This window comes from Anabrus simplex, chromosome 5 (genome assembly GCF_040414725.1).
Source record: "Anabrus simplex isolate iqAnaSimp1 chromosome 5, ASM4041472v1, whole genome shotgun sequence".
NCBI classification, from domain to species: domain Eukaryota; kingdom Metazoa; phylum Arthropoda; class Insecta; order Orthoptera; family Tettigoniidae; genus Anabrus; species Anabrus simplex.
In genome coordinates this window covers 19,239,845-19,262,916 of record NC_090269.1, presented here as the reverse complement: position 1 = coordinate 19,262,916, position 23,072 = coordinate 19,239,845, and the positions used below count along the sequence as shown (strand labels likewise).

The 23,072-nt window shown below is 36.9% G+C and overlaps 1 protein-coding gene across 3 annotated transcripts in view; it reads right to left on the bottom strand.

Moving 5' to 3' along the window:
- Atg13 (Autophagy-related 13) overlaps positions 1-23,072 on the bottom strand; it is a 58,523-nt gene that overhangs the window by 10,873 nt on the left and 24,578 nt on the right. Inside the window, exons 4-5 of one of the 3 annotated variants that reach the window (XM_067146788.2) lie at positions 13,565-13,883; positions 1,534-1,924 (exon numbers count right to left, since the gene is read on the bottom strand). In XM_067146788.2, the coding sequence (XP_067002889.1) occupies positions 1,889-1,924; positions 13,565-13,883 (355 nt within the window). In that variant the 3' untranslated portion in view covers positions 1,534-1,888. Of the gene's footprint in view, positions 1-1,533; positions 1,925-13,564; positions 13,884-23,072 lie in introns of those variants that run through there. The other 2 variants (XM_067146786.2, XM_067146787.2) reach the window with 2 other exon arrangements.

Genomic DNA, 23,072 nt, shown 5'->3' with positions numbered 1-23,072 from the left:
AATATATCAAGTAAATGATATTACATAAGTCTTGGGATTAGTTTCAGCCACCTATTGGCCATCTTCAGCCAAAGAGTGCTTGTTCCCTATCCACTCCTTTGTTAACATGGCCTACCTGCTTCCTAAAACAAGTCAGTGCTTGTTCTACGTCAGACATTAGAAGATTATAACATTAATTTTTGTTATTATATGTATTTTCATGTTATAGGCCTAGTTATTCCTACAACACTGTTTTTGTCTGGTATACATATATTTTAGTTGTCACATAATTTGTTTAATTTTTATTTGGATGAAGATGGCCACTAGGTGGTTTAAACTAGTCCCAAGACTTATGTAATATCATTTACTTGATATATTGTATTGGAAAGGTCAATTTATCCTTATAATTACTGAATATCAGTCATAATATTAAGACATATTGTATCAAAACTTTGTTCTGTTTCAGTTTCCTAGCAACTGGCGATTCTATCCCGAGTCTAGCATGGAACTACAGGATTGGAAAATCAACGGCATGCCAGGTGATAAATGAAACCACTCGTGCTATCTGGGATGCACTTCATGGGACATATCTACCGCTGCCTACTGAAGAAGATTTCCGGAGGATTGTGCAGGAGTTCTACACACAGTGGGATATGCCAAATTGCATTGGAGCTATACATGGCAAACACATTGTAATTCAAGCTCCAAGTAACTCAGGCTCACAATTTTTCAACTATAAAAAGACATTCAGCACAGTTTTAATGGCAGTGTGCGATGCCAATTACCGCTTTACTTATGTTGACATTGGAGCTTATGGCTCACAGTCTGATGGGGGAATATTCCGTCAATCGGATTTTGGACGTAGACTTTACGATGGTTTGCTCCCAATCCCTAACTCTCATCCCTTTCCAAATTCAACAAACCCCATGCCATACTACTTTGTTGGTGATGAGGCATTCCCCCTGAAAAGAAATTTAATGAGACCATTCTCAAAGGCTTCCTTAACTAGCCTAAAGACAAAGGTATTCAACTATCGCCTCTCGCGCGCTCGGCGAGTTATTGAAAATACTTTCAGTATTTTGGTTTCTCGGTGGCGTATTTTTCATAGAAATATCAATGCTAAGCCTGAAAATCTGGACAATATAATAAAAGCAACTGTGTGCCTTCACAATTTTTTAACAGTATCTGAAATGAATTCTCCAGCTAAATTATATTGCCCATCGGGATACACTGATAAAGAAATGGATGGCCAGGTACAGGATGGTGATTGGCGGATGAACATTCCGGGGAATATGGGTGCAATGCAACGTTTAAGGGGTAATCGCCAACGAGTTGGTGCACGGAATGCAACGTTTGAGGCCCAAGATGTGCAGGATAAAATTGCCGACTACCTCGTTTCACCGGCAGGTGCAATAGATGGGCAAATTGAATACATTTTGAGAGGAACTTTACTCGCTGGCTAGTGTAAGTTTCATTATTCATGTATTGTGATTTTAAATAAATATACATGTTAACTGAAAAATAAAATAAAAATATAAAAATAAATATCCACTTGTTTCACTGATCTTATTTACAAATTGTTTCTCCTCCGTGCCTTCTCTTTCGCTTCCACAGCTTGCAATCCACAAGGATAGTCATAATCTTCAGCGTACACTCATCCTTTATGTCCTCTGGCAGCTGAGATAAGCTCTTAGCCACGAACTGTGAAAATAAACTTTCTACACTATTTTGCATTTTCTCTGTGATTTTACTTGCACTCTCTGCCACTAGTTTTAAATGTTTCTCTATTAATTCATCTTGTGGTGTAGAGGAGCACCGTTTTTTACCACGGCGCTCAATGGATGGGCTGGCCAGAGTTGGAGTCCACTGAGCAGTAGGGGGAGAGAAAGCAGTGACATCAGAGCTGTTGTCACTCTCTACCTCCGTACCCCCAATGTCGAAAACTCTGAAAAAAGGAGAGAAAACACATTTAAACTGATGGCCGATTTGAGTGTAGTGAAACAGTAAGTAAACAAGAAAACATAGAAAATAATAATGTAAACAAGACATATATCAATATATATACATACCCATCATACTCAACGACGCAATGTTCAATTGCAGAGCAGCTGGGATCTGACTGGGAATTATCAGTACTGGAATTATTTCCCAAGTCTGGAAAATTACTGTACGTTTTTCGGGGCTTTATGTGGTCGTCTAAAAAAGACATCGCCTCCATTAGCGGCCACGGTTCTTGTCTCCATTTCGAGTATTTTTTTTTTCTTTACAATATCGCTCTCTCAGGCATTTCATTCGGGACTGGCAATGAGCAACTGAAATACAATGAAATATGCTGTAATGCAAGTGTAGAAAATGTATTTATTTTCACAACCTCTGCTAACTTCTATGTCTCATCAATGTGTCGTATAATTAATTAAACTAGTTAGCTAACTAGTCTAGGTATGCACGAAAATTAAGGTTATGGGAAATCTCAAACTGTACTTACCGTCAGATTTCATTGCTACAGCAATTTGCTTCCACGTATTATCTCTCAATACAGAGTCCTTGTAAGTTTTTTTCCTCTTATCATACAAACAAGGATTGTTCTGATATAAAATTACCAGTCTTTCGTCGAAAGAAGCCATCGCGCATGAAATACAATTTTTACCGGTACCTATGTTCTGATTGGCAGGTTCTCAAACTTAACGTAAAATTAACTGCAAGAGCTTGGAGTTTGCAATCGCTTAATTTTACGGAGTTGCGGTTAAGTTTACGTTGGCGCATTGTGAATGGTTCCATTAGATAACATGGCCACTAACTTCTAACTTAACGTTAATTTTAAATTTACGTTACGTTTGCATTGTGAATGAGCCTTAAGAGTGATAGAAAGTATTTGTAGAATTAATTAAAAGGATCAGTTACAACCCAAGTAATATACAGAAAGAAAGAAACTTGAAAATGAACACAAAATAGGGTACATTCATTTTGAAGTTCATATCATGCTATGTATCACAGTATTTTGTTAAATGTTGTCAACAGATTCTGACAGCAATCCCATACAAGTGACAAAGCTATTGGCAGAGACTATCAGTGTTTTCAGGACGAAAGCCTGCAGGTGGCCAGGATCGTTAAAGCATCACGTTTTTATGGTCTGACACCGTGGTTAGCCGGTTTGAGTCCCAATGGTGGAAAAAATGTTTACCATCAGAATGTTAGCTGGCAAGGTAGGAAGGGTGGTGGTATACAATTTCTAATCACTAGATTGCGTGTCAAATGTCTGTATTCAATTCTAAACCTTTCTGTAGTGTTCATGCAGAGTGAGAGCACTTGATGCTGCTGATGGCGATTCATATTTCGGATGGGGACGTTAAGCACTGAACCAGTCCCCTTCATGTAAATTGGCGGGAGTAGGCTATTTACCGACATTGGGTATCGCCTTCTCCCTGCCTCATTATCGGCATCACACACTACTAGATGTGCCAGGTCGCCCATGGCCGTCAACTAGAAAGACCCGCACCAGGCCTGCCACATGACATCACATCATATTAAGATAAATATTGTTCCAGTCAGAAAGGATTTCAAACTACTGGATAAATTATCAGGTATGATGCCTTCCTGAAGGCAGTAATTCAGCAGAAAGTTCACAAATTCTCATTCAGAATAACTGATTCCTTTCAACAACAAACATATGTCAATAACCTTTACTGTATACATTACTAATTGCAATTTTATGAAGTTTTGAATATGTTAGGCAGGGAGAAATTTAGTTACGTGGAAATGTAGTAAACAGGCTGGTCTATGCCGACTACTTTGTCTTAACGGCAGACTGTGGTGAAAGCCTGCAATCTAATATCTTCGAACTTGAAGTAGGTGAACAAATATGATAGGAAAATTAGCCTTTCCAAGACTGAAGTATTGTCAGTAGTGAAGAAACTTAAGAGAATTGAATGTCTGGTTGGGAATACAAAAACTCAAACAGGTAGATCATTTCATGAATACGATGTGTATTCTCCCACGATTATAGTGTAATAAGCAAGATTGAGTTAAGGTGTAGCAAAGTTAATGCAGTGAGCTTGCAGTTGCGATCAACAGTATTCTGTAAGAAAGAATTCAGCTACTGGACGAAAGTATCTTTACACCAGTCAGTTTCCAGACCAGCTTTGCTTTACGAGAGTGGAAGCTGTTTGTCAGGATATCTTATTCATTAATTAGATGTAACAGACATGAAAGTAGAAAGAATGATCACCGGTACAAACAACTGGGAGGACTGGCAGGCGGATACTAAGAATGAAGAGAGAAATATTAAGTTAAGAATGAACTCGACTGATAAAGCTGTACACAAACTGGCTTTGGTGGTGAAGTCATAAAAAGTGAATGGAGGGGCACAGGTTACCTAGGAGAATAATGGACTCTGTTTTAAACCTAAAACATTGGAGGGAGATGGTTAAAGTCTCTTTCTAACGATTTAAAGATAAGACTATGGACCAAAACGAGGCCACAGAGCTAGTTACAAATCGAGGATTGTGGAGGCTTTGAGTAAATTCATAGAGGCTTGCAAACAGCATGCTGAAAGGCAAAACAGTGTATAATGAAGATGTATATATGTATGTATGTATTATTAATAATAATCTTTACCATAATGGACAGTACTGGGTCTGTATTGATTTAATCACAGTAAATAGAGATGGATAATTCACCTAGTCAGTACTATGTATTAAAAATTTATTTGCATTTCACATTTACAATATATTATAACCTTCCAATGGCTGCTGGAAGAGAGTTAAAGAGAACATTGGAAGTTTATGGTAATGTAAAATTAATGAAATCATACGTGCAGGTACATCAGTAAATGAAATAACTCGCTCAGTTGAATAAATCTACTAAGTAAGATTACTGAATGCCTTTTGAAGGCTTGATATTGTTAGTTGGGAGCCAGTGCTCCAGGCATTAGGGGATTTCTGCCCTTAAGTAAAGTTATGATCCTTGTAAAGTTAAGTGTGTAGCTCAGGAATTATTAAGTGAGGGCTTGAAGCCCAAGATCTGATTATACCACCAATCTTGTCTTTCCTAGACTTGTTTATTGCTACTGGTACCTGTTACATTGTTACTTGTTTTTTTTTTAAGAGAAAAAAATATAACCTTTGTTACAGTTTTAAATTAACTTTGATTTAGTAGTTAAGACCCATTCACCCCGGCACCTTCTTTCACCTCTGCTGGTCCACGGGTAACCCCGTAACAATTATGATTAAAACTACAGATTTCTATGAATTTAACAGAGCAATCATGAGGCCAAGTTTGAATACATTACCTCCCATGTTAACTGAAACAGAATAGTCATAGTAATTGAGCTTATTTTAAGACTGTAGTTAGAAAACAATGCAAATGGTATAATAAAGGAGAATAAATCAAGAATACTGCTTATCAATACAACATTCTCAGCATGATATTTAAGCACTTATATTTTGTCATGGAAAAGGAACAATACACTTATTTGGTAATAAAACTTTTACATTAACATCAAAATACTATTAGGAAAGGAAATAGGACTGACAAATATTTAGTAATTTTAATGTTAACTCAAGCAGTTATAAAAATTTCATGCAGCTCAATGAAAAATATATGAAAATCTCACTACATCCTCAAAACAAACAGAAGATAGCTTTTAAAAATAGCATAACTACAATAAAAAAGAGGATTCCAATTCAAAGAAAGTAAACGAACTTCATGCACCAAACCAGGAGTTTAAAATACATTTTTTAAATTACAAATCTGGAGATTTGGAAAGACAAAAGGTGTAAAAGTGCATTGATAAATCACTAGAAAGAGAAAATCACCAGTTCAAAATTGTTCAACGTGTAACCACTTTGTATTAATACAGAGGCCCCAAATGGAAATAAGAATTCCCCTACCCTCATTAAAAGTAGTGAGATAAACTAATGTAACTAACAGGTAACTAAAAGAAGTTGTGTTAAAAGAATGATAAAAATATCAAATGCATAGTTTGGATGAATACACCTAGAACTACAGAATGAAATTCTCCAGTAATACAGTGCAAGCTTCAGTCTAGCTGTCAGTTAATCCGTGACATGTCTAAGTGGATGGTGCAATAGCCACCTGACCCATGTAGCTCACTCAGTAATGTTATGATCTCAGCTAGTTTGTGGTAGGGTTCTGTATATCATATGGCGTGTGTGCATACTTTCCATACGCTGTAAATCTTAAAAGAACGAATCTCCTGGAAGGGTAAGAAGAGAACTCCACAAAAGATTTCCTGAATCACAAGAGCCAAAGTATTACCGAATTAATAAAATTGTTAATAAATTTAAAACCACAGGTCAGTACTAAAGATAAACCAAGATAAACAACTGCTGTCTTAACCAACAATGAAAGGAAAAGGAAAAAAATAATTTTTTATGATGAGGTATGGTTTTATCTGCATGGCCATGTACATTTGCAAAATAACTGCCACTGATCAGAATAATTCATGAAATGACCTCAAAATAGAATGCTAAAAGAATTTTAGGGCAAATGCCTGAACAATACTACATTAATTCTGACCGATACACAGAATTAATACTGAAGAAGTTTCTTCCTCAACTGACATAACAGGAATAGCCACTCTGACATTTACAAGACGGGGCTACAGCACATTATTATTATTATTATTATTATTATTATTATTAAAGCGTCTTTATTGTGGCGAAGTTAGGGCTCCCAGCCCTTTCTTACACTTAACCACATTACAGCACGTAATTCAATAAATACAATGTGTAATATTTTCAGAGACAGAACAATAGTGCTGGCTTATAGCCAGCTTGGTCGCCCAATCTAACTTCTTGTAATTTCTATTTATGGGGTTGCGAGTGTATAGAAGTAACCACTGCAATATAGAAAAACTGAAAAATGCAAATTCACACCAGAATTTTAAAGATTCATGAAGCTGTATTGCAGAGGATGAACTGGAATATCACACGCTACAAAACACTTGTTTACAGGCAAAACATTGTCAATGAATCTGTGGTATGTAAACCTTCATTTGAATATTGTGGGCCGTGCGCCTAACTCATAATTAATTTTTTTAAGCAAAAACCATGTTTATCGACAGAAAAATGTTCAAAACTATTTACCAACCATTGCTGTCGATTAGTATTAGGTAATCAAAATGATTAATAATCAATTTATAGAAAGTCACAGTTTTTTATTGATTATTCCCGATAAACTATATCTGTAAGACACGATGTGTGTGTCATTTTCTTCCTGAATTTCTGGTTTCATATAACTTTCCTATCGATTATTACCAAAAAGCCAAACTGGCAACAGACATGACGCGAGATGCATGTTTCCACTTCCCGTCATTCCTGTTCGAATTTTGTTGTGCGTATAAGGTGATGTATTGTGATACGGTGTTTTATTGTTTTTTCTACCTGTTTTTTCAATCTCATTATCCATTCATCGAATTTTCTAAGCAATATTATACTGTTCTCAGAAATGACACTGGTGGTCAAGTGGTTAGTACCTTCGAGTTTCCAGTATTGCAGGTTTGATTCAGATCAAGTTTGGGAGATGACAAGAAAATGCAACAGCCACCTTTGTCGTTCGTCACCAATTTACACACACAAAAAATTATCCCTCTTGTTTATACAAGTTTGGCTACAGTGACTGACCCTAGTATTACTTCAGTGGTATGAATGAGGAGGAAAACTAGAATATCAACTCACCAGCAAACCCGCAAAAAAAAAAAAACTCCCAAAATTTCTTCTTAACGAGATTTAAGGAAAATGAATAATAATGATTAATGGTGCAAATATATTTGTGCCGAAAAACTCTTCTCATCTCACTGCATGACGTTTTATTGACAACATCACTCGTTAGTTACTTCCCTCCCTCATTTTAGACTCAAATTAAGTCAACTATCCCCTCTTATTCAACTCAAAACTCACATTTGACTGCATCATTCGAAGGGAAATCACTGACCCGCATAGAGAATACAAAATCTGCAAACTGCTGAGACTTCAAAATTGGCACAATTTCTAAGCCTCATGAATGACTACATCTGCAGGAAGATTGGGGAGGAGTAGGAGAAGAAGTGAAATTGTATATTTTCCTCATAATAACTTCAAATGACTAATGCATTCTTTAATTTAATTATAACATTTCCGTTCTCGAGAAACTACCAAAATTTTCATTAAAACTCCCAACATTTTTATTTACAATCTACAGATTTTTTATTTGTTGACCTGGCAACACTACTACTATGGTATGTGCTTAATACGCTGTTTATGTATGTTGAGTGTTCACCTGTTAACAATGGCCTTAAGTTGCTGAAAAGGCATATCAGGGAAACGAGTGAGTAGTGAAGTGTGCCTCATATTCATTACGAACTAGAAAATTTCACATTTTGTGATAGCCACAAATTTAAGACTGAAAATGTGAATAATGCAAAATAACCAAATACTTGCAATTTTGTAGATCATTCATTATAAATGAGTTATTTTTTTAAGCAAAAACCATGATTATCGACAGAAAACCATTTGAAACTATTTACAACATTAGTATTAATTGAAATGATTTAATAATTTATAGAACTGTCATATAGCTCCTTATCGATATTACCGATAAACTATATCTGAGACACTGTGCCTGTGTCGTTTTCTTCCCGAATTTCTGGTTTCATACAACTTTCCTACTGATTATTACTGAAAAGCCAAACTGGCTCGAGACATGACAGATTTCGGTTTCCACTTTCCGTCATTCCTGTTTGAACTTTGTTGTGCGTAAGGTGAAGAGAAGATATTTGCATCCGAGGTTATGAGGCGGGCGCACAGCTATAAATGACCACGAGAGGGCTTGGCAATATTCACATGAAGGTTTACATAGCACAGATTTATTGACAATGTTTTGAAAATTTTGTAAATGCAGAGTTGCATGGGAAAAAGACAGTATTGTAAAATATATTAACAGTGAAAAACACGTAACAAAAACACTGGTGACCAGGAATGAGTTAGCTGGAAAATTTATAATGTCCAATAACAGACCAACTATCTTGGTATTATAAATCTATTCATTCGGGACAAATATTTCAGGTTCCCCAAGGGAGTCAACATCTATATCATCTGATGACCAGGCAGGCATAAATTTCTTTAAATGAGACAAAGTCTGCCGGTGGCTCCCAGTAGCCTACGCAGTGACCTTCATGGTATGCACTAGCCATGCATCTTGGTAGGTGTGCTATTTACCGACTGATGAGCCCAAATTAGCACATTGGGGCGAAACGCTGGCGACCAGGAATGAGTTAGCTGAAAAATTTATTATGTCCAATATCGGACCAACTATATTGGTATTATAAATGTACTCATTCGGGACAAATTCATGGACATCCACGAAATTACTGTCTTGGCGGATACAAACTGTACAGTAGTGCAGATAATTTTGCTGACAATTTCTAAATAATGACGGTTACTGATTTTCAATCAGGTAAACTCATTTTCACTTGTGGTTAGGCGACCCTTGACAGTGGTATGGGAGAATGGCAATGTTTAAAGAGTCGTGAAACTATAAAGCCCTAAAGCTAAGCCAACCAGAATTCAATCGTTTAATTAAAGGTACTTTTCCCGAAACAATTACCCTTTCTCCTACACCCTTCAGCTCTGCCTTAAATTCCCCACCTCCTCCCCCTTCCAACCTCTCCCAAGCCACTTCCACTCTACCCAACCCGCATGCGCCTGTCTTCCTCCCCTCCCATATTCCTCCTTCCGCCACCGGTCGCACACTATCAGCTAAGCTACACACCGCAGCACGAGGTGAGTGTCCATTTGCCTTGAGGTAATCTTTTCCTCTTTCTGCGTACTTTGCATTTTACTGGCTTTTCTCAATTTTTATACATCCATTTTGTTTTCTGCTATGAACTGAGAGTTCCACCAAATTAATATCACCATACGTAGTGTCTACTTTCTCCTCAAGAAGAATTAAAAAACTTCATATTCAGTTTGCCCAATAATCAACCGCACAGCCCTATCAACATGTCTTGGTTACTTAATACACCAAGTACCAAATTCTCCTCTTAAGCTGATACAGTGAATATTCGACTCTTCTTCTAGAGAGTATCAACTACACAGTTTGTTACTCAGACATTATACATATTTGTATATTTTTATATATGTGTCAGTTTACATTGTGTTCATTCTTAGTACCATAGCACTCGGTCCACAACCATTATGTATTACCAGAACCTACTGAATTCCATGAGTCGAAAATCATACTGAAATTTTTAACCTACAACACAGAGCACCTCATTTGTACTTTTATGCCAGACTTTCAGCATGTTTAGTGCATTTGTATTATTTAATGCTTACCTATGTCACATGAAATATTTCAATTTCATTTGCAGCATTTTAAGTGCCATAGCCCTTGCCCAATTCAACCACACTTCATATTGTAAATTACATATTCATAAGATTCCTACTGCTTAGAAACATGTTTTAGGATTTCATCTGATTTTGTGAATGTTTAATATGGCTGATGATGACCCCGAGTAGGGTTGAAACTAGTCCCATGTAATGTAAATAACATTGTAAATACAACTTAGTACTGAATAGGTGGAAAACTCCTGTGTATAATTTGTGTGTTATCTCAGTTCAATACGGACCAACAACATGAAGTTCATAACCCTTTACGATGAGAGTTCTTGTAAAATCTAATATGGGTCAAAATAACCCTTTTGTCCTTCTAGGGTAATTGAATTATAGGGGCCAAGCTGTTAGGGCTGGGGCATCCAAATTTTAACGACAGCAAATAAAGCCTAAGTGATGAAAAGCCATACAGTCTGAACGAAATCTAAGATAAATTATGGCACAGCAGAGTGTTGAATTTATAAAAGGGTCGAAAATGACCCCTCCGTCTTTCTAGTGTTAAGATATCAGTTGAATATTTAAGATTTCAGTATACAGTATTTCTCATTATGTTACACGTGTCTTATGATTGCTGCATTTTACAGTGGCATTCGTTCACATATTTATTTAGTGTACCTAAGACAAAGGGATGAATTTTTGGTAAATTTCCAATTTCAATGCAACACAGTACTATTTTTTAAATTCATATATGTATAAATCTTAATCATTGAAGTTTATGTATCTGGAGATGTGCCATAAGAGGGACGAAACATGTCCTACATTTTAACACGACTTATTATCCTTGGCGATTTAAAGTATATCACGATTTGTATTGAAAGATGGAACTTGCTCGTGTATATCTCTTAAAAAGTCCATAGTAAATGGTTTTGCAAAAACTATAGGAGATGGGTTTATTCTACAGAATGATAATGCTCATCCGCATTGTGCAGCAGCTGTAAATGGATATCTGGAGGGACGTGGGATCCACAGAATGGATTGACTGGCGTCATTCCCAGGTGTGAACCACACAGAATAATGTGGACCTTCCATAAACGAGCAATTTCCAACCGTCAACATCCACCACTAATGATTCAGGCCCTATAAGATGCTGCAATTGAGGAGTAGGAATGTTTGACTCAAGAAATGCGAAGCATTCCCTGTCGCATTCCAGAGGGGCTCGGGATTTATGGAGGACCAACACGTTATTGACTCGTGATTGCATAGAAAACCGTCTTTAATTTGTGATGTTCTTACTGTGGAGATTCCTTAACCCCTTGACGCCGACCTCCATACATTGTATAGACCTCCTTTTCTTCAAATGTTGTCCACCACCATGCGTGGTATAGACCCCAGCAGGCTTAACTTCATTTTATTCTAGCTTGTAAAGTTTTAAAGTTGTACAGATGGAAATGGTATATCTTGGAATGTGAAGATCTCCCTTCCTTGTATATATGAATCAGCCCAAATCAGCGGTTTTTTTTTCTTTCTAATCTCTTTCTGCTTGAGAGCATATAGACCTAAATTTCTGCTGCATACTAGAAGATGTGTTTCAATACACTATATTGCCTTATGTAGACTGATATTATAAATCGACATCTCTTCACTGATATGAATGTTGACATCATCTGATGAGAATTCCTGTAAATCTTTCAACACCTTGAAACTTCTTATGACTGGCAATCACGTGACTCACCATCACTTTGAAATACGATATTGCGTGGCACAGAAGCATGGCAAGGTGCAGTCTGGATGAAGGGAAGTAATTAAGTTTTAATAAATCAGATGATAACAACACTACATCAGACTGAACTGAACAAAGCGAGCGTTGAACCATAATATAAGGAATGGGAGGGCATGGTGCATGCAGCCAAGTAATGGACAACAAAACAAGCCAAATTATATGCCCTCTTTCTTATGAAATAATCGTCACATTAACCTGGGATTTGTGCTAAATGAATCTTTGAACTATTGTTCCCGGTTCTTCCGCTCAAAGTTCCTGAGGCAACAATTACCCTAGTTTTCGCTGCATTGTGAAACAACCACGGAAAATACAAGAACGTCACTTCCATTCCATACAAAACGTGGAAAGGTCTCATCTCCATTACTATGCTATAAGGTAAATATAATTATTAATGAATGTAAACTACATTATTTTGAGTCTCTACTGTAAACATTTGAAAATCTGAGCCAAACTGTTGTAACAGTGAATTTTTAAAGAGATTGCTGTATTCTCCTAATGCTCGCTTTCTGAATTCCCTCCATCCGCTGGGTAAAGCAGCACTCAAATGATCCCGGTCTCTGAGAGATTACTGGGTTTGAAATTACAGAAGTGTACATTTTCATTGTATTCAATATTTCACATCAATCGGTTTCACCTCAGAACAACAATCTGGTATATGCTTAACATTTCTGAGGAGTGTAAAACATAAATCAAACCCATTTTTTACTTTTTTTTTAAAATGCCGCCTCCCCCCACAAATTAGGATACATGAATTATTTTCATATGTATAGTATTTCTTAGCAGGATTCAAACTTTCCCCTAGAAACTTCAACTGGCACACACAACCATGCTAGTGAAGGAATTTTGCATGTCAATTCCTCCTTGCAGTCCAAAGTAATAACAGCTGTCTTGAGGATGTGCAAAGATTTGACTTTTTTTTTTGTTTTCCAAGAGAAGCAGAAAAATTGCTCTGTTAAGCTCATTAAGATGTCATTCCTATACTTATGTACAAGAGGGATGGCAAAATCTTGGAAAGAGTTTCAATACTACAACTCTCTTGTTTTTTTGATATCTTAATATATATCAAAAATATCAATATAGCACCCTATATGTAGAGGCCAATCAATTTATGCATCCCACTGTTAAACTATAAACGTTTATTGAAAAAATGTCAACGTAATCCAATTTCCTGATTGTGAGCATAACAATTGTCTAGGATCCCTCTGATTCTCTGAAACAGTGTACCAGAATGACAAAAAATATATAATTCTTGATAGTATGAAGTATAATTTCCTAGTCCATTCTCATTCTCAGAATTACTGATATTAAATTTCGTATCTTTTTCTACACAGCCTCAACCCTGGCCATTCTACAATATTATTTATCAAAATTTTCAAAAAAGTTAGTAATAAGCCATTCAACATGCAGTTTAGTTTGGTCAGTAACATGCCACTACCCTCAGTTAGTGGGTGGGGTTAATTTGGGAGCTTATTATTACCAAGTCTACCATAATGAAGTCCTCATTGGCTGACACCATAGAGCAGCTTGAACGTCTTGAGTCTGCAGCTGAGTTACATCTAGGCGTAATGTTCCCATTCCCATCATCCTCGCCATCATCCCCACCAGTCACTTCATTATCTTGGCCAGTTGTCTGATGAGATGGCTGAGGAGGTGACTGCTGCCGTGGAGTCAGTAAACTGCTGAAGGGAATAGTAGGTATGACTAAATCTGATTCTAAAGGTTTAGGTGGAGGCCGACTACTGTCTGCAAAGGCTCCCACTTTGATTGTTTCACTAAGCGATGTATTATTTTCTTCACTGTAAAAAATATGGGAGAAATAAAAATAATCAAAATCAATATTATATGATGATGAAACAAAATGAGTACATCGGGTACATAAATAAAACCAAGTGAGAATGTGGAAATTAAAATTATAAGGAATATAAAAGGAGTTGACAAAACTTGCTAATGATTATTATGGTAGATGATTATATGATATATTTATATTGATACATGTAGCATACAGGGTCTCTCATATGAACTAAGACCATCAAAGCAGTGTTTTTACTCCCCGATATGTACACTGCAGTATGGGAGGCACACGCATAGTCCTTGACCTTGCGAGCAGCCTGCACATGTTCGAACTGGCAAGTATCAGTCGCCTTCTGAATCTCAGCTGTTAACATGATGAGACAGTTATTATTGCAACACCGTATTTTTGTATGTAAAAATTTTGGTTTCATCTTAATGGTTGTTTGAACAGTCATTACTCTTGCTATTGGTGTGCTGTTAGTGCAAGATGAAAAACTGGGCCTTTATTCTCCTTTCTTCAAGAAGACACTAAATGCAGAGAGGTACTAAGATGACATTTTGACACCATTCTTCCATTAATTAACAGAAGAAAAACTGCAAGGGCAGTTTCAACAAGAATCAGCTCCTGCTCATACAGCCGACGATTTCCTTCTTACAATCTCGGAAGTGTTTGCAGACAGAGTGATCAGTGCTGGTCTATTTCCCCCTCATTCTCCATATCTAACAGTGTGTGATCTTTACTTGTGGGGTAAACTGAAAGAAAAAGTGTATCGATCAAATCCTCACACATTGGAAAAAGTGAAAGAAAACTTTACAAATGAAATCAGAAATATTACAGCGGTAGAACTCACTCATGTCAGCCAGAATGTTGGTTTCCAGATACAATTCTGTACAACCCAGGAAGAACAACACTTCCAGCATTGTTTACAAGGTAAGATTTCAGGTCCTGCCAGCAAAGGCATAACAGTCTATAATGATGATGGATGCCTATTCACATTCATTCACATTTGCAATAACAGGGAATGAGTTGCCTAGTTGCATGAGAGTACTGTACATCTCGATCACGGCATGTTTGATTCCTATTCCCAAATAACAGGCATTAAGTTGCCTAATTACATGAACCTCCTAGCAAGAAAGGTCCTTCATAAAACATGGCGGCGTGTTCCCGTCCTCCTATATACAGCAATTCTTACCGGACTATAATGATGTAGCATAAGTCGTTCTCGCCTAGCGACAATCTGTCCATCAAGGTTGATTGAATCTTGGTGTGGCTTTGTAATTAAATTATAATTCCATAAAATTACTCATTATAAAAATCTACATATCCGATTTCGTTCAACCACTTCCTAAACACGCTCGTATTCTAATGCACCGTTGTGTCAAAATTTCAAGTCAATTGACTGACTACTTTTAGAGTTTTGCGATCACAAACATACGCAGGCTGAATTTTTATATATAATATTGAGGCAGCTGCCATAGCACAGAGTACAAAAACTGTGCGTTCGATCTTAGTTCATATGAGAGACCCAGTATATAGGAAGTTTTTCAACAGAAATTAGATAATACCAACTTAGCAATAGAAGTTTTTTTTAAACATTTTAAGCAAAACAGTTTATGAACATAAGAGATTTGTTAAAAATGCCAATAAGAACAGGAAGCAAGTTGTGAATGGCAATATTTAAGTATTAGGAACTGTGTCCTGAATCAAACATTCAAAAATGCAATGTTACTTCTCAATCAATGTAGCCTGCAGGCTAGAGGACAAACTGAAATTTATATCTAAGTGGTCAATAAATGATCATTTTACCATATATGGTCATCAAGAGATACAGTCTTGAACATATATTCCATGCAGTCGTATTGTCTGAAAACTTGACATACTGTGACCACCAGCAAGGTGACATCTGCCTTTTTCAGTGAAGTGCAGTTGCCAGCAACAAGATCTATGTATTCTTTTGAATGAGAAACAAAAGTTGCATCTCTAGTACATAATGATTTGTAAAATCATTGGATAATTTTGTGACAGGTGTTTTGTTCATTGACCAAAGATTTTGTGATTGTCTGCAATATCATGTAAAGCAGTTCATGGTCTAAGCAATGGTAGCCCATACTGACAGCAACTTCTTCATTCAATCAGATTCAGGAGGACACTACAGAAACTAAAAAACTACACCCACACTGATGATGCAAGAATTTTTTTTTTTGCTAGGGGCTTTACGTCGTACTGACACAGATAGGTCTTATGGCAACGATGGGATAGGAAAGGCCTAGGAGTTGGAAGGAAGCGGACGTGGCCTTAATTAAGGTACAGCCCCAGCATTTGCCTGGTGTGAAAATGGGAAACCACGGAAAACCATCTTCAGGGCTGCCGATAGTGGGATTTGAACCTACTATCTCCCGGATGCAAGCTCACAGCCGCGCGCCCCTATGCGCACGGCTAACTTGCCTGGTAATGCAAGAATTAACAAGCAAAAAGGGTGTTAGGTCCACCAGGACAATGCAAAGTCCATTTTTAAGGAATGAAACATTGTGACCTATCATACTTCATTTATCTGTACACTGCAATTCAGGTTAAATCTTTTTATATTCTCATTCTCTTGCCACTGAATTCCAGAATAAAAGCATCACAAAGGTTCCCATTTGAAGAGATCACTTTTCCTTAACATTTCCTCAATTTGCCTAATATTAAGTTCAAGCATTACATTCTCTGCCTTTCTAAAAATTTCTATTTCTTTTAAATAAGCTTTCCTGCAGTCTGGTCTATGTTTTAATTCACACACACAATATATGCACAACATTCTCTTGACAACAATTTCTTAGCATCTGTTCCTTTCAGTGATGTACAATAAGTCAGTGCTCACACCAGTCATCGTCCAGCTGTGAAACCCCTAGATCTGTATTATATTTTTCAATTTCTGATGCGTAAGCCCATTCTGATGTTATGCACCTAAGTCCTGTAGCTGCATAGAGTCTGACTGCTACATACATTAAGAACAGTGGAATGGTCCAACAGAACATTCCATTCTCCAGGAAAACTCTTCAATTTCAAGTTCATACATTTCCTACCATCAAAAAAAATCTTGAAGTTATTGCAACAGTGTTGTATAAGGGAAATAAAATTTAAACTGCACAAAAAGAAAAGGCATCAAAATCAAAGAATCCTCTTTGGAAGCTTGCTTGTTCTTTTAAGGGGCCAACATCGAAGGTCATCGGGCCCCTCTTTGGAAGAAATTATCTACCAAGGCTCACAAAGGCCCCTCGAATAGTTCAACCTAATATATCCACAGCTCTTCCTGTGGTGTCTGCCTTGTGCCTAAGCTTATTGGGTCATAATCTTGGATAATTCTAGAGATGACTTTGGTGAGTTTGCTACCTTAGAAATCAGCAACACAGTTGCCTAAGAAGATACTGTCAAATCTCTTATTCCTGCTCCAAACACTGTTTATTCCTTTGTCAAAGAAACATTTCCCACCATTTGTTTAACATTTTATATACCATATCATTGATACATCTCAAACCGAACCAAGTTTAGGTCAGTGATCGACAAATTCCCGGGATTCCATGACGAACCAAAACTTAACCGTGGGTGGACGGTAGAAAGAAGACAGGCTGCCAGATGCTAAAGTTTTGGGCTGTGAAGAAGGCTTCCAGAAACATGTAACTGTTACCTAACGTGGTCTCTAATGGCCATAAACAAATATATATATATATATATATATAAAATACCTTATTATAAATTCCTCTCAAACTAAACCTGTCTTACACATATTATTTAACAATCACTTATCTCACTATGTCAATCTGCATTTTCACATTACAAAGAAAAAAAAGTATCATCAATTCGCTTGCCTCTGTCAATGAAATGGTTTCTGTGGTCAAATAGTAGCACTTTTCTTAATGAAGTATGGTTTACGATTAATGACTATTCAACCTCAATACTTACCCTCCTTCAGGCCTAATGAAGTACAGTCGAAGAACATATGCAAACGCACATCATTCAACATTACAAAGAAGTAACACACTCACGAAAATACCAAAAAAATTACCGTGGAGTGGTCAAAACTGAATAATGACTGGTCAGGAACTGGACCCGTGCCTCTCATACAAATAAAACCCAGTATAGAAAGGCAATAACCCAAGACAGATGTAGTTTAAAACACAATAGGGTTTATTAAATTAAACTTTGGCTAAAGCAAGGATAAAGCAGTGGAAACGCAGAGGAAGTGAATACAACTTACATGTATAATCATGGACCTCTTAACGTTGCTTGACGTGATTGTGAGATCTTTTTAATGTCACCATCTTCTCATTCAATTGCATCATATTTTCTTCACAATAATATAATAATTTTGAGGCTGGGGAACAATCATCGATTTACAATATAATGAGATAAGGTCAAAACATTTCTTTCCTTACATGGAGATATCGTATAGTAACCAACTGGTAACCATAACCTTATCAGAAAAAGGGGACGAGGTCACACACATAAAAAATAATTCTTCTTCTTACGTAACAACAATCCCCAAGGAAATAGCATAGAGAAAAATATAATACATGGGCAAAGAAGTACTTTTGCCAAAAGATGAATCGTGAAATACAAAGAGGTTATAGGGAAGTGAAGGAAGCTAAAGGTTGCCATAGCTACAAAAAAAGTATACTCCCAGAGCATAAAATAATAAAAGTATAATGTGATCCCAAACTACAAATAGAAATGGCGGAATCAGCCTAAAATGGGGAATGAAACCAGCAATATGCCCAACCGAACACAAAAAGAAAATAAATGCCCGTAAGGATATATGAGAAATAAAGACAGAACAAACCCATCACTCACACTATCCATTCATACATGAATACACACAGATCAAATGTCCAAGGTATCACAAAAGCAAAACAGAGACAAACTGCATTGGAATTGCAGCAGCACAAGCATGCAAGCTCACAGCACATGGGCTTGATCTGAAAGATTAGATCCAAGATTCAGGGTGGCCGTAAATATAAGACAAGGCTCACCCCATCTTATAAAATCACAGAACAATCACGCTATTGAACACATTCATATCTGCTCTAGAGGCGAAAATGAATTGACCCAAGATAGTGTTATATGTACACATAACATAATGAGCTCAAGATGACACGTTTAGGAAGGAGACATAGATACAGGTCTCGAATACATAACCAAGGCAGATAATGACGTGCACCCATACACACAAAACGGGCTGCGTTACCTTCTTGTCCTTAGATAATAGTATAAATACATTCAGGAATAATAATAATAATGCGAAAGGAAAACAGAATACCACATCGCAACGATAAAAAGAGAAATAACACAAACGGGATCACAAAGACATTAAATCAAGTAGCCGTGGCAACCAAAGAAAAAGGTAAAATAACAAATACCTGGGGTCAAATTCCGTACACATTTGGTGATCCTGAACATAAAGTCAGGACAGAGAATTAGGTAAAGCAAGGTTTGCATCTCTTTCAAAAACCATTTGTACCACATGATACACATTTTGCAAGACAGTCTTGCCATCTTTTTGTTAAAAGCCCCTCTCCTTTTCAAGGAGAATATAAAAGCAAAAGGGTAGGGAAGAAAGAAATGTCTTGGAATATCAAAGTGGCATGGTGGCACCATCTGTCAAGTTAGGGAAGAAGTAGTTGTCAAGTCCAAGAAAGTTACAATATTGGAACAACAAACATATGGTATAGCCTCTAGAATATAGAATAATAGCACAGCTAGAGCAATGGAGCAAAAGAACATTTGGTTCGGCACACTATTTAGTTAAAATTAAAAATAGGAAAGAATTTCCACCAATCAATACTTGTTTATTGCTTATATTAAGCTACAGGACCGGTTTCAACCCCATATACAAGGTCATCTTCAGCTGAACCATGAATACATATTTATATGATGAAGCTTTGATTAAGACATGCCCCATTTGTATGTGACTAAATGCACATCATCATATGACATTCCCTTGACAATGCAATTTAATCAAAGCTTCATCATATAAATATGTATTCATGGTTCAGCTGAAGATGACCTTGTATGTGGGGTCGAAACCGGTCCTGTAGCTTAATATAAGCAATAAACAAGTATTGATTGGTGGAAATTCTTTCCTATTTTTAATTGTGTAATTCGTCAATACGGAAATGAAGATTATAGATTACGACACTATTTAGTTTTCAAGATTCTAGTACGTGAAAGGGGTAACTTGCCAACATTGTCTATTTTTAAAGCAGTCTCCTCTGCATTGTGCTACTTCTGAGAAGACACTCCTTCATATGATGTAAATGTTTCTACTGGTTTTCTAAATCAATGACTAATCAGTGCTTCCTTGTTAACATTGATGCTTTCATGGGACGTACTTGTAAACATGATAATTCTAGGCTTTTGGGTTTATGCCATCATAAGCCCATAATTATCATGTCTACAATTTTTCCTTCCCTGTGGGAAATAGAAACAAGATGCAAAGACCTTGACTTGGACTGAACAGTGGATGTACTCCTGATTCTCGCACACATTTCATTGTTTCCCAAGGTGTGCTGCAGAAATCTACAAATACTGGAATTAGTCTTCTTTCTCTTAGTGCTCTGAAGACCTAGGGAGAGGGCAAACTGTGGAACACCAACCAGTAGTACACCGCTTCTTGTTTGCTGAAGTGGAGAAGTTATGATATTTTGCAGAGAATAAAATGGCAATAACCATGGCAACTTAGTAATGATGATGACAAAGTATACAAATTCATATTTGTCTAGAACTTTGTCATGAGAACTTTCAGAACAAAATACCTAAAATAACTGGTACAGCCCACAACCATATTTAAAATGAATGAGACTAAATTAAAAACATTCTGAAGTGGTTTCAAAATTATTATTATTATTATTATTATTATTATAATAATAATTTGAGGATATTAGGTCGCGTAACGTTTATAATCTGATGCATTTCGATCCTGCGATCAGGATCGCCTTCAGAGCAATAAGAAATAATGTATTGGCAACTGTCACTCCACAGCAACCAGATTCAAGACAGAGACCCTGTTAGAAATATCGTTCATTCCAGGGCACTCCAGAGTCTGCCTCAGCAGACATCTCTGGCTGGCAAAGACTTAATTGCCTACAATGTTCTTTAACACTTGTTGCTACCTTCCTACATGTTTGGCCAACATAAACCGATCCATGGGAGCAAGGAATCATATTTCAGCACAGTTTAAACCAATAGGATCTTTAACATATCACAAACAATTGCCGCTGATGATATTAGGCTTAAAATGGTCTCGATATTGTGCCTTCTGAGAATATTGCCAATCCTGTCCGTGACAGATTGTACGTATGGCAAGAAGGCCAGGCTCAAAGGACGAGAATCACGTGACAATCTGTCTTTTAGCTTAGGATGTAGCACTTCGTCAATCCATTTCCTTGAGTAGCCACTGCTCAGGAATGTTCTGGTTAGGAACTCAAGTTCACCGTTTAATTTATCCTCCTCACAAACCTCCCTTGATTGGCTGACAAGGGTGTTAAGCACAGCACACCTGTGACAAGGATGGTGATGAGAGGACCCATGAAGATATCCATTAGTATGGGTGGGTTTATGGTAAACCAAATGACCTAAAGTTCCATCCGATTTCCTAGAAACGGAACCATCTAAGAATGGCAATGTTTGGATGTATACCGTTCGAGAGAGAGAGAGAGAGAGAGGATAATTCATGTTTGCCATGGGGCCAGATAACAAATGTGGCATTGACATCTCAACCAGATGGAAGGCTTGAGCGTGCAAGATTGTAGACAATGCTCTTCAAACTCTTGCATATAGAAATTAGCGATCACTGGTGCAAATGGCGATCCCCTGGCAACACACTAATCCACTACTAATTTGGATACTACTTCTATGTCTGGGCTCAAGAAGGGATTTAATTTTCACAATTTCACCTCTTAAGCTTCTGATTGAGATCATCTGTGGTGTTGAGGCTTCTTTAAAGCCTCTACCGGATCATTTCACTGAGGAGATCCATCTTGAAATTTCTACCATTTTTGTCAGACATTTCAAACCGCCTTGTCCTAACCCTGCTTCCAAAGAGCGGTATAGTCTTAAACAACTGAAAATGAACAAGAACTTGGTGTTGAAAGCTGATAAAGGCAATGCTACTGTGGTTATGAACACCGTTGACTCTAATAGCAAGATTGAGGAACTTCTTAGTGATCCCATCTATAAGGTGCTACAGAATGAGACTACCAATAACACTGATCGGAAAACAAGAATCTCTTCTTAAAGCTAGATCGATTCTGAGTGATGTTTCTCACTGTTTGCATCTGCAGGCTTCCACAGTTCCCCGTCTTTATGGTCTTCCTCAGATCTATAAAGACAGAGTTCCCTTTAGACCTATTGTCGATAGTATAGGTTCCCCTACATACAACCTTGCCAAATACCTTAGAGAACTTCTCGAGCCATACATAGGTAATGGAGCGTCCATCAGGAATTCATTGCAGTTTACTGGCATTTTATCCAATTTGCATGTCTCTTCTGGTGATATTCTAGTCAATCTACTAGCTTCTTGTTCCGTATTGATAATTCCAATGATCACAAGTATAAAGATTGGACTTTCCACCTAATCAATACTATTATTTATTATAAGGTACTTAAATTTACATCACAGTACCAGTTTCGACCCTATATATGGGTCATCGTCAGCTGTTGAAGATCTTTTTTAAAAATAACATAATATTAAAACACTACTTATTCTAATTTTAGATGGCTAATTCTAAGTTACACTGATACGTTGTAGTGTTTAAATGTGCTTGGATGAGAAATTTAAGTCTAAAATTGTTCAACAGTTCATTATATGACACTGATCTTGATGTTCAATCACACACACATTCTTTGATTTCTTTATTACAATGTTAAGTACTCTTAAGTTTAAAAAAAGTTATTTCTAACATAGCGAGTAGAAGGAAGAAATGTGATCACTCCCCTAGTTCATCGGTTCCTCCACTAGGCCGCTCTTCCAGCAGTATTTGAGCTTGAGCTTACAAGTCAGCATATGAATAAAAGACAATTATTGCATGCAAAATATTATCCTTTTGCTTACCATTCCAGAAGTCAGTTGTCATTTAGTTTAGATAGCTTCTGGATAGCCTTTGTGGTCTTAGAAGATTTCAGTTCCTTTCACATCTGTCTTGTTACAAAATAAAAT